Raw genomic sequence first — 13,041 nt, forward strand, 5'->3', positions numbered from 1 at the left:
AGTATTTATTTATTTATTTATTATTTTTTAATATTAAGGTTAATTTTATAAGTAACATAAAAAATATATATTTTCTTTGAAATTTTTATGATATATTCACATAATATATTCATATATTATATATTATTATTTATATTCACCTTTCTTTATTGTGGTCCATGTCGTCAAAAAGACCTAAAATATGGTCACAATATATATATATATATATATATATATATAATTTCTATTCTTTTTTTAATTAAAATTGAATGTTGAGTATTGTGTGCATGCTAACTTTCTTACATCCTGATGACAAAAAAATGAAGTTTAATTTTAATTTTAAATATTGTTCTGTGCTATATCCCCTTTTATGTATTCAACATAACTCATTCCATCCTTTCACTATGATTCCTTTGTGACTGCATCAACACAATGATCCGAGAGCGCTGGTAAGCATTTATCATTTTTATTGTAAAATTGAAAAAAGAAGAAAGACAGAAAAAGCCCCAATAAGCATCATTTATACATATTATGTCAAATGATAAACTTAAAGTTCACACAAAAATATATAAATAAAACCAATGCAAATGATCAAATTCTAATAATAAAAATAATCAAATAAATTAATGAGCAAAACAATAAATAGATCACCATAATTACACATTTAATTGTCAAAGCAGCAAGTTCAAGAGGGAAGATAATGGGACAAAATTGGTTCGTAGTTGTTCAAAAATGAAACGGAAAGGAAGGTTTGCTCCTTTACACCTCCAGAGAAGGGCTTAAAACTCGTTACAGAAACATCTGGTCATGTCCCACACTTCCCTATATAGCATTTAAACATAGATTCATTATTTAGCTTACATCTGTTTGTATATTGTGCTAAGAAACCCTAAGATATAACACAATCATCCATAGCAAAGCCGACCCGAGTTGTTTTCTGTCGCCGATCCAGATCTAGTGTTGGACTCCAGCTCACACATAGAGCTGATCCCAGATCAGTCACGACAGAAAACACCGGGAGCTTTTGCGCAACTCCCCATTGTACCTGAAAGAAGCGTTCTGTGCTATCAATATTCCCAGCAAATACAGATTTCATGAGCCCGTCCCTTCGCATTCATTACCTCGACATATATAAAGAGAACCGTTCATAGGAATATCATACCACTAGATTAATCTATAACCATTTTCCTCTGTACAAAACATTCGGATTATTGGCTGGAACAAATCATTCCATCAAAGACGTGGTAAAGAAAAGCAAACGTGGATGGAAAGCTTGAGGTTTGTATGTTTGGATGCTGTATGCAGCGTTGGCTCTAGTATGGCAGTATATGGGGAGTATGAAGGAAGAGGACATGGCTTAGTTCAGGTAGTTACATCGTATGAATAAAAAACACAGTTTGTAAAACATACTCCCAAAATAGCCCAAACCCCGAAGAGCATGTCCAGCGAGTCCAAACACAGCACTTTGTTTCCATGATATCTGTACTGCATGATAGTACGCTTGCAGACTACAGAGCGTGAGCTCCTCTAGTCGCCTTGAAGCTTCGACCGCTACCCGAGGAGGTACTGGTTGAAAATCAAACCCAAAAACTGGTGCATTTTTATGTTTTCTATGTCTTTTACTACAAAAATGTCTCTCTACGTCTCTAGCAATTAGCATGCACAAAGAGTGATTTAAAGAACTATAGGCAGGGCAAGCTATGAAAGAAGAACTCCTTTTCTCTTTTTTGGCAATAAATAGAATAAAAATTGACATAGAGCATGAGAATTCATGTTTGTACAGCATGTATGTTAGTATGAGCCACAGGTTTAGAAATATCCAGACAAAATAATTGCATGTGCCACTGTGCAAGGATCAGCTGCCGCACGGCTAGGAATGTTCTGTTGTTTGGAATGGAATACTAGTGTAGACTTCTTAATGCACACTGCATACTTCATACTGTGTTCTTTTGTTTAAAATGTCAGTCTGTGATGCAGAATGGAATAATACGTTTCAAACACACTGTAAAAAAAATGATTATTGAAAATTGTAAATAAAAACTACTTCTACTTCAAAATTTTGCTTTTTATTGAATGTGTTACATGCCATTTCTTTGCAATTATTTGTGAAATTTACTAGAAGTGAAAACTCAAGTTCTTTTCCAGTGCATTTGTAAAAATAGGCTAGTAATGGGCTAGAAGTATATTTAATTATGAAATTATGAAATGTGATACCAATGCCAATACTAATGTATATATGTGTGTGTGTGTGTGTGTGTGTGTGTGACCCTGGAGCATAAAACCAGTCTTTAGTCTCTGGGGTATATTTTTAGCAATAGCCGAGAAAACATTGTATGTGTTAAAATTACGGATTTTTCTTTTATGCCAAAAATCTTAAGGATATTATGTAAAGATCATGTTCCATGAAGATATTTTGTAAATTTCCTACCATAAATATATAAAAACTTAATTTTTGATTAGTAATATGCATAGCTATGAACTTCACGAAGACAACTTTAAAGGTGATTTTCTCAGTAGTTTGATTTTTTTGCTCCCTCAGATTCCAGATTTTCAAATAGTTGAATCTCAGAAAAATATTTGTCCTATCCTAACAAACCATACATCGATGGAAAGCTTGTTTATTCAGGTTTCAGTTTATGTATAAATCAAAATTTCGAAAAATTGAGACTTAAGACAAGGTTTTGTGGTCCAGGGTCACATATACTGTCACATATACAACTACACTAGAGAAATTATATGGAGACAGTCAATTTCACAAAAACAAATGGCAAGTAAGACTGAATTAAACATGACATTTTGATTGAAAAATGAAATTGTATTATCTTTTAAAACATGCTCCATAATCTTAGTTAATAAAAATAGTTAATAATAATCTAAGTTGTTATTTACAATTTTAAAAATGCATTGTTTACAGTGTATATAATACTGATTTTAATTCATTGCTGTGCGTTTGCATACTGTGTATTTGATAAATACAGTAGAGAAAAGAATAGTATGCATACTGCAAAAATAGTGTGTGGAGTATGTTAGTGTGCTTTTGCCGACACACCACTGATCTCACTGGGTCCCGTCTTAGAATGATGACATCACTTGACAGTTACCAAATCAGTTTTGCAATATTAAAAAACAATGAATGGAAGATGTCAAAGTGAAGGGAATTGTGCCCTTGAATGTTGATTATGTAGTGACCTTCTGCTGTGATCATCTGACGAGTCTTTAATTGAAAAGCTGCTCCATCCCTGATCACTAATTTGAGTGTGTGTGTGTGTGTGTGTGTTTATGGACCCTGCTGGGCTACAACTGGCTTTAATGATTCATTCCATATTAGGGATGACAAATAAAAGTCTATTTTAAGACCATTACATTATTTATTTAAAATTTTTTTGCTCCATTATTTTGAAAGACAATTAAGCACATTTTTTGTACTAAATTCTCATTTACAAAATTAATTAAAAATATTATGCTCATAATAGGAAATAAATAAATAAATAAATGTAAGTAGTACTCAAACACCATTATAGCATTTGTGCTTAATTTATTATCTGATTATCGATGTATTTATTATTGTATTTCAGCTTTTTATTTCGGATTTTATATTTTGAATTACAGTAATAAGACACAAATAACAACTGAGAATAATGTCAATTACAAAACTCAACAATAATATAATGATGACTCATAATAATAGATTTTGCATTACATTCATGAGAATTTGCATGACTGGAAAATGTGCTTAATTTCTACATATCATATGTATTTATTGTATCATATATGTATAGAAAAAGTTAGTACATTTTAAAAACATGTATATACATATATATATATATATATATATATATATATATATATATATATATATATATATATTTTTGTCCTGCTGAATAAGTTTTCAACTTGGGAACTCGCCCATTTCTAAAAGGAAACCTGTCAGAACTCATTTATGTTTTGTGTTGACTGTGATCCACCCATCAAAATTTAGCTAATTTCTGCCTTAATATTAAATCATGTAATTTGTTTGACCTGTAAAGCACTTAAGATCCATTTTGTCCCCTAAATATTAAGCGAGAGACTGACCACTTTTCAAGATCCAGAGTGAAATGTGCTGTCCAGTCATATTAGCTTCAAGAACGTACACTCCTAGATGAGAGGCAGCTTTCCTCGTTTCCTGACAAAAGACGGCACAGAGAAAGTATCGCTTGTTTTGATTGGAGGAAATTGTGCTGTTGTGGCACGTGGCACATTTGCACGGTTAATTATCATGGCAGGCTGTAACGAAACAATCCTGCTATCAACATAACAGGTTTGGTCCAAAAAGTGTACGTTTCTGTGGGTCAAAACAACTAAGCATGATGTCAAAGTCAACATGAAACGGCATTTACAACCCATTTTACTTCCGTAATGTGCCATATTTCTGATTAAACATGAATGCATTTATTCATTTGCAATTATGCACACTGCAGAGTCGTTCAAAATAAAACTAGAAACGTGTTTTCAGAAAGCAAACGGGTTCAGTTTTGATTTCATGTTGACTTTAAAATGAACGTTCCCATGTTTTGCAGTGGTGATGTTGCCTCGCTGATTTGTTTCTATACGTTTTCACCTCTAAACACTATTTTTCATACATTTTTGCTCCTTTACATCACTTCATCACTTCTTTTTCTCGGCCGTTTAGGCCATAACTGTGACCTGGCTCTACATAAGTACTACGCTTACATAGGCATGCACAATACAGTGAGACTATGAGCGATTACCAAGTTCATTTAAGTGTAATCACACATGAAATACCTGAATAAAGCATGAATAGAGGAAAACTACTGTCTTTAAAAGTGTCTCTCCAGGCTATAGAAATGTTGAGAGACTGCTCATCTCTCTGTGTGCTGTGTGTTATGGTTTGATTTGTCTAATAGAAATCTTCAAGAAGGCCCTTCTGGCAAACAGCATATTAGTGTAAGCCACTGAAACAAATTCAACACTTTACTATGCTGTTTCTAAATGAAAGTTTTTTTTTTCCTGAATCTCAAAACAGCCCGTTCTCACAATGGAAACTTCACTGCAGCGTGAACCTGCAAAACGTCTTTCTCTGGCTGTTTTTAACCTCATTTTAGAGGATTCAGTAAAGCCTAAAAATTCAATTAAATAGTTTTAAATAGTGACTGTGCTGTATGAATAGCATTAGTTTAATCACTGGGTATTCTTCACTATTTCAAATTACTTAATGCAACATACACATTAGCAGGCAGCATGCTAATACACAAGATACAATGTAAAAAAAAATGCTGTGTATTTTTTATTCTATTAATATAATGAATTAATGCATGAATAAATAAATAAATAAATAAATAAAATGAGAGTAATTTTAATGTATATCATGATGTGACGATCTGACAAATGAAATGAAATAAAACTAAACTGAATAAAATAAAATAAATAAAGATAAATATACAGTAGTGTTAATGTATGGCAGGCAGTGTATTTTTATTTGATTAATTTATTTTTTATTTTTTATGTAAGCCCTGCCTTGTACTTGGTAAGCTGACAAAATTAAATTAAAAGAACTAAATCAAATCAAATAAATAAAATAAAAACAGATAAATTGTCAGTTATGTTAATGAAAGACCTGCTGTGTACTTTTATTTAAATAAAATAAAATAAAATAAAATAAAATAAAATAAAATAAAATAAAATAAAATAAAATAAAATAAAATAAAATAAAATAAAATAAAATAAAATAAAATAAAATAAAATAAAATACTTGGTAAGCTGACCAATTGAAACCAATAAACCAAAAATAAAACTTTATTAAATCCTCAGTTTGAACGTTAAAAACAGCCGCTGGGAGTTTTGCTGGTGCATGTTTCCTTGCGAGTCTTTGTAGCTCAAAAACAAGAACTGTTTTGTCAAAAATATCCTTGTGTTGTTGTGTTTGCAGTGGTCATTTGTTTGCAGTATGATGCATGAATTAAACGATATCGCGATGATCGAAATGCCCTTTTCTCCACCCGGCAGCTTTCTGAAACGAGTCGTGGCGATGAACAGCAATTCAGAATATGCCCAAATCAATATCAACACACTACATAGTCATATAACAAGAGCCTAATATACCCCACTAATCTATCAATATCCTTTTGACTGTTTTGCGCCCAAAACATGGAAACTAGTTTTTCACACACCCCAAGTCCCCGTAAACCTACACTATACACCCTGAATGAATTGTGTCTAACTCTTAATTGGCATATTATATGAAGTAGCATGTATGCCGCGTAAGATAATCGCTCAGTGGTAATATTGTACATGGTTATGGTAACGACAGAGATGAAAAAGATTTGGTCCTCTGGTCCCTACGGGTGAGAGAAAGAGAGTTCGTTATACTGCGTCAGTGGCATATACACATACACATAAACCCTCATTATTCCACGCGAGTAAAAGCTACGGTTGTCTTTTGATATGTGCATGGATCCGTGTTTAGCTTTAGCGAACTCTACCAGTCCCAGCCATGCACTGCTCTTCCAAAGTGTTCGGTATATAGCGTTTTTCAAAAGAGAAAAAAGTTTTCAGTTCATTTGTTTTCATCCTCGTCTCCGCCGTCGCTGTCGTCCCCTCGTCACGAAACACACGCTTTCGTTAAATGCGATATGCTTCACTCCCTTATGCACTTGTTTTTCCACTTTGTTTGCTTCTTCGTGTGTTTTTTTTTGTGGTGTTTTTTTTGTTTAGTCTTTTTTTTTTTACGTGTGTTAGTTTTTCAAGAAAAGTTTCCATCCATCAAAACATCAAGACTACAACTGTTCAAAACCTGCCGGAGAGAAAGAGAGAAAGAGAGAAAGAGAGAAAGAGAGAAAGAGAGAGAAATGTCAGAGTTTGACTCGGGAGACAGACAGCAGCAGCAGAGGAGGAAAACAGCTCAGCTACATGCTGACAGCTTGATACCTGGATGTCAAACCAGGAGCCATCAGACACAGCCAGAGCCGTGTGAAGCTCAAACCCAGGCCTGCGCTCTTGACATCACATTAAATATGATAGAAGCATCCAGAGAGATGACATGATACAGGTGTGCCGATGGATTGCATTATCTGCTCCGCGGCTTCAAGAGAACATTTTTACTGTTTGCCGGGAGAGTTTAGCGGAGAACTTTGCAGCTTTTAAGGAGAGATTACTTGATTCAGCACATGCTTTTAAACTCAAAACTTGGGATGTAGCGATACTATGGAGCCAAAAGAGTCTCAATAAAGATAAATGCACACACTACATTCACACATGCACACACAGGATTCATACATGCACACACATGATTCATAAATACAAACACAGGATACACAAATGCGCATAAAAAGAATTTACAAATGCACACACAAAATTTAAAAAGCACAGAAGATTCACAAATGCATACAAAATTCAGAAATGCACACAAAATTCAGAAATACACACACAATTCAGAAATGCAAACAACATTTACAAATGCACTCAAGATTCACAAATGCACAGGACAAGATTCAGAAATGTATTTCTGATGCACACACACATATATCTTGATTTACAAACTGCTTGCGGTCTGTGAACTTCACTGCATTTGTGTGTGAATTTTGAGACTCCTCTGACTTGGCTCAACACACAAATGCCTTTTATTAAACAGGGAATGATCTGCAACCAATCAGATATCTCCCTTCTTTTAGCCAATCACAAGAACGCACTCCACGTGGGAGATTGTTTACTTATAAGCCAATCACATGAACGCGTTCACACAGCGCGATATGCCTGTGGTGCGGCATATTATAGCCTACTTATTTATGAAATTGTATGAAAATACAGATGTTTAGATTACAATTCAGGTTTATTTTTCATTGTTTTTTACAAAATATAAATTTAAAAATGTCTCAATACATATAGCCCAGTGACTGCAGAAAAAAAGTTAACCATGGATTCATAAATTTGCAATAGGCAATTATTTCATTTTATTGAAATATTTTAATGAAAGTAAAAACAAATTTACACCTTTTTGAATATTTAAATATATCTTAATATTCTTTTGGATGCAATATAGAAGTCACTTTAATTATAATATTCGGTCCCTACATGAAGAGAGAGTCAGTGGTCCGCTGCGAGAGGAAAGTGACTCTCCGACTGCGAAAAGTGGGTCTCCGGCTGCGTGAGGAAAGTGAGTCGTTCGCTGAGGAAAGTGATTTGATCGCTGCGTGAGGAAAGTGAATCGTTCGCTGAGGAAAGTGAGTTCATCGCTGCGTGAGGAAAGTGAGTCGTTCGCTGCATGACTGGTGAGGAAAGTGAATCGTTCGCTGCGTGAGGAAAGTGAGTCGTTCGCTTAGGAAAGTGATTTGATCGCTGCGTGAGGAAAGTGAATCGTTCGCTGAGGAAAGTGAGTTGATCGCTGCGTGAGGAAAGTGAATCGTTCGCTGAGGAAAGTGAGTTGATCGCTGCGTGAGGAAAGTGAGTCGTTCGCTTAGGAAAGTGAGTTGATCGCTGCGTGAGGAAAGTGAATCGTTCGCTGAGGAAAGTGAGTTGATCGCTGCGTGAGGAAAGTGAATCGTTCGCTGAGGAAAGTGAGTTGCTCTCTGCGTGAGGAAAGTGAATCGTTCGCTGCGTGAGGAAAATGAGTCGTTCGCTGCGAGAGGAAAGTGAGTCGTTCGCTGCGTGACTCGTGAGGAAAGTGAATCGTTCGCTGCGAGAGGAAAGTGAGTCGTTCGCTGCATGACTCGTAAGGAAAGTGAATCGTTCGCTGCGTGAGGAAAGTGAATCGTTCGCTGCGTGAGGAAAGTGAATCGTTCGCTGCGTGAGGAAAATGAGTCGTTCGCTGCGAGAGGAAAGTGAGTCGTTCGCTGCGTGACTCGTGAGGAAAGTGAATCGTTCGCTGCGAGAGGAAAGTGAGTCGTTCGCTGCATGACTCGTAAGGAAAGTGAATCGTTCGCTGCGTGAGGAAAGTGACTCTCCGGCTGCGGAAAGTGAGTCTCCTGCTGCGCAAAGTGGGTGTCCGGCTGCGCATAGTGGGTCGCCAGCTGCGTAAGGTAAGTGAGTCGTTCGCTGAGGAAAGTGAGTCGTTCGCTGCGTGAGGAAAGTGAATCGTTCGCTGAGGAAAGTGAGTCGTTCGCTGCGTGAGGAAAGTGAGTTGTTTGCTGAGGAAAGTGAGTCGTTCGCTGATTGGCTTATAAGTAAACAATCCCCCACGTGGGGTGCATTCTTGTGATTGGCTAAAACAAGGGAGATATCTGATCGGTTGCAGATCATTCCTTGTTTAAAAAAAGTGTGTGTTTTGTGTGTCGAGCCAAGTCAGGGGAGTCTCAAAATTCACACACCAATGCAGTGAAGTTCGCAAGCAGTTTGTAAATCAAGATATATTTGTGTGTGCATCAGAAATACATTTCTGAATCTTGTCCTGTGCATTTGTAAATCTTGAGTGCATTTGTAAATGTTGTTTGCATTTCTGAATTGTGTGTGTATTTCTGAATTTTGTGTGCATTTCTGAATTTTGTATGCATTTGTGAATCTTCTGTGCTTTTTAAATTTTGTGTGTGCATTTGTGATTTTTGTGTGCATTTGTGTATCCTGTGTGTGTATTTATGAATTATGTGTGTGCATGTATGAATCCTGTGTGTGCATGTGTGAATGTAGTGTGTGCATTTATCTTTATTGATACTCTTTTGGCTCCATACGATACTGACATCTGGATTGATGATAATAAGAACTGATTATGTCTCATTGTGGCCCATTTTAATGGATAAGACAGCTGATATGATAATAATAATAATAATCAATAAATTGTTTAACATTTTTATTTAAAAACACAATTACTAATTACTAATAAATATTTTAATGAGTCTTATTATTAACAGTAATAATTATAATTTATTTTTGTTTCTTTTTTTACATTTTATTTAAAAATACAATTATTAATAACAATATTTTCCAATTACCAAAGTATGTACGTATTATTATAATTAGTAACAACATCAACAACAACCATAAGACAAATAATAATAATAATAATAATAATATATTTAAAATATAATATCATATTTTTAAATCATTTTCTTTTAATATAAAATATTATTGTTGTTGTAAAAAACACTAGTTAAATCTGATATTAAAATGTTATATAAGTTACAAATATACTTTATAATAATAATAAGAAGAATAAGAAGAAGAAGAAATATTATTATTTTAATTATTTTAAAAATTTATATTCCAAAATAATAATAATAATAATAAAAAGAAATATTATTTTTAAAAGTTGCAATATACTTTAATAATATCATTATTTATTTTACATTAAAATATAAAATATTATTGTTGTTGTAAACAACATTAGTTAAATCAGATATTAAAATATTATATAAGTTACACATAGAATTTATAATAATAAATATTATGATTTTAATTATTAAAAAAATATTCAAAATAATTATATATATATATAAAATATGTTGCTGTTGTTGACAAAAAATATCTGTAAAATCCAACATCAAAATATAAGATAAGTTACAATTATTATTTACATTTATAGATTAGAAAAGACATATCTATTTGTACTTGGCATACAATATTGTGTTGACAAAGAGTATACTTTGAAAATGATGCTTTCAGATAATTGCAGTAAATAAACTGAACTGAACAGAACTGTAAATTGTATTTAATCTTTACGCCATGTTTTTTTAAAATGATCACTAAGCAGAATATTAAAAAGTTTGCAAATGAACAAAAGCAACATAAACCAGGCTTTCCACTTGTTTTTAGAGTAAAAGCCACACAATAATCGCCATTAATGCTCTCTTGCAAAGCCAAAGTATCTGCATAACAAACATTACGGTATGATTCTTATTATAGGTAGGCATATTTAGATCATCATAACTTAATAACTGCAATAGAGAGATGATATATTCTACACAAACGTCAATTAAATTAGGCATCTTGAGTGAGTCAAGAAAGCCAAACACTTTACATAAGCCTGCAGTACATTATGATAGATAGCTCTGGCTTTATTAAAATATTGACTTTCAAATGCGCATCCCTACCTCTCCTAATGGCTGAGAGTGCACGTATGCATCCCTGGCTGTGGTCAGTATGGACGGCTGGCGTCCTTCGGCCGTTTCAGCTGCACTTTCAAGCGTTTCATGCCGATCTGGAAGCCGTTCATGGCCTGGATGGCAGCCTGAGCGCTGGCAGGGTTATCGAAGCTCACAAAGCCTGCAGACGAGATAGAAACCGAGTCTGCTGTTCATGTGTGCGTATCTTACAGTCCCAGCAGTATAACGGCCACACACGTCCAGATTTACTCATTTTAAATTCATGTGGAGGGAAATGGACAACAAATCCTCAAGGAAACAAATAGACTGAGAGGACTGAATCAAATTAAACTAATGGGAGCGAGAGGAAGAGATTTCTGCGCAGGGATCGTGTTCCAGAGAGCTGCCAGTGTAGTGTGAAGAGAATGAATGTAAATATATGTAATTCCAGACAGGCAAGGCTTTTGGGGTGAGTGAGGAGACCAATAAACCTTCATTAAGCTCACTACAGTCTCACACACACACTGTGGCACATCACAGGCTGCATGGCACCTTGGGTCCAAAATGTACATTTGGCAAAAACTGAATGCATGCTAAAATTGTCTTTGGGGTGCAAATAAAATGGGTTAATTGCCAATTGGCTGGTTACATGTCAGGAACTGAAAACTAATGCATGCATTAAGTGAAAATGTTAGAATGAAAGATGTTTATAAGGGAAGCCATATACTTGTATTTGTTATGTTTTAATAATCAAAACTGCGTGTCAACAATACAATAATATGTGACCCTGGACCGCAAAATCAGTTTTAATAACCAAAAAACATTATATGGGTCAAAATTATTGATTTTTCTTTTATGCCAAAAATCTTTAGGATATTAAGGAAAGTTCATGTTCCATTAAGATATTTTGTAAATTTCCTACCGTAAATATATCAAAACATAATTTTTGATAAGTCATATGCATTGCAAAGAGCTTCATTTGGACAACTTTAAAGGCGTTTTTCTCAGTATTTAGAATTTCTTTGCACCCAGAGATTCCAGATTTTCAAATAGTTGTATCTCGGTCAAATATAGTCCGATCCTTTCAGTGGAAAACTTTTTAATTCAGCTTTCAGGTGATGTATAAATCTCAATTTAGAGAAATTGACCCTTATGACTGGTTTTGTGGTCTAGGGTCACATATAGGGAATGTCGAGCTGTAGCATGGGGACATAACGTCTCCATCGCTTCGATCAGGGAACGAGGGTTATGTACATAACCGAGAGGTTATGTCATTCACTATGAGTTGAAATTTGCTGACCTTGGCGCCTGCAGGGACCAAAGGGTGAGTACATCGCTGCTGGATATAGCCAAACCGCTGTTCTTATGACAAAACATTTTTTCTTAAGTGAAGGGATTTCGTCTGTCAACAGATTGGCATCTTTAGAAAAACGCAAACCGACCGTGACTTGCTCTTTTAGAGAAAGTGCCCAAGGGAATCGCTGATGACAGGGACACTGCTGTTGGCCCCCGTAACACCAACCAGGTACAGCTTCTTCCAGTCAGATGAGTAAAGGACTTTGTGGAGATCATGCACTATTATCCACTCTGTTCCGAAGCAAAAACCTGAGTGCATGCACCTGTCACCTATTTATACCCGTATGCACAGGGAGTGGCTAAGGTATGCAAAACCCATTAGCCAAATTTCATTGATGTTTTCTCTTAAAGTCAGAGAAGATTGGGGTTCCCAAGTGAACCCCCTATATGTCATCAAGACATAACTCGTAGTGACCGACAGACAGGGAATTATATATTGTTCCTATATTGACAAATGTACTTCCTCTCTCTCTCTCTCTCTCTCAAATACATACACACACACACACACACACACACACACACACACACACACACACACACACAAATACGAATATATAATTATAAATAAAAAATATATATTATATACATATACATACATACAATCAATCTTTATAGATATAGATATGCACTGTTCAAAAGTTTAGGGTCAGTAAGACATTTTATAAAAAAGGCTCTAATTACTAGAATCATTACAGTG

At 34.8% G+C, this 13,041-nt stretch overlaps 1 protein-coding gene across 1 annotated transcript in view; it reads right to left on the minus strand.

Annotated features, from left to right (window-relative positions):
* Nucleotides 1-6,356: 6,356 nt before the first annotated feature.
* LOC132096017 (CUGBP Elav-like family member 5) overlaps nt 6,357-13,041 on the minus strand; it is a 162,550-nt gene continuing 155,865 nt past the window's right edge. The window contains exons 12-13 of the mRNA XM_059501129.1: nt 10,998-11,169; nt 6,357-6,772 (exon numbers count right to left, since the gene is read on the minus strand). Of these exons, the coding sequence (XP_059357112.1) occupies nt 11,042-11,169 (128 nt within the window). The 3' untranslated portion in view covers nt 6,357-6,772; nt 10,998-11,041. The remainder of the gene's footprint in view (nt 6,773-10,997; nt 11,170-13,041) is intronic.

Source organism: Carassius carassius, chromosome 20, assembly GCF_963082965.1.
Source record: "Carassius carassius chromosome 20, fCarCar2.1, whole genome shotgun sequence".
Taxonomy (NCBI): Eukaryota; Metazoa; Chordata; class Actinopteri; order Cypriniformes; family Cyprinidae; genus Carassius; species Carassius carassius.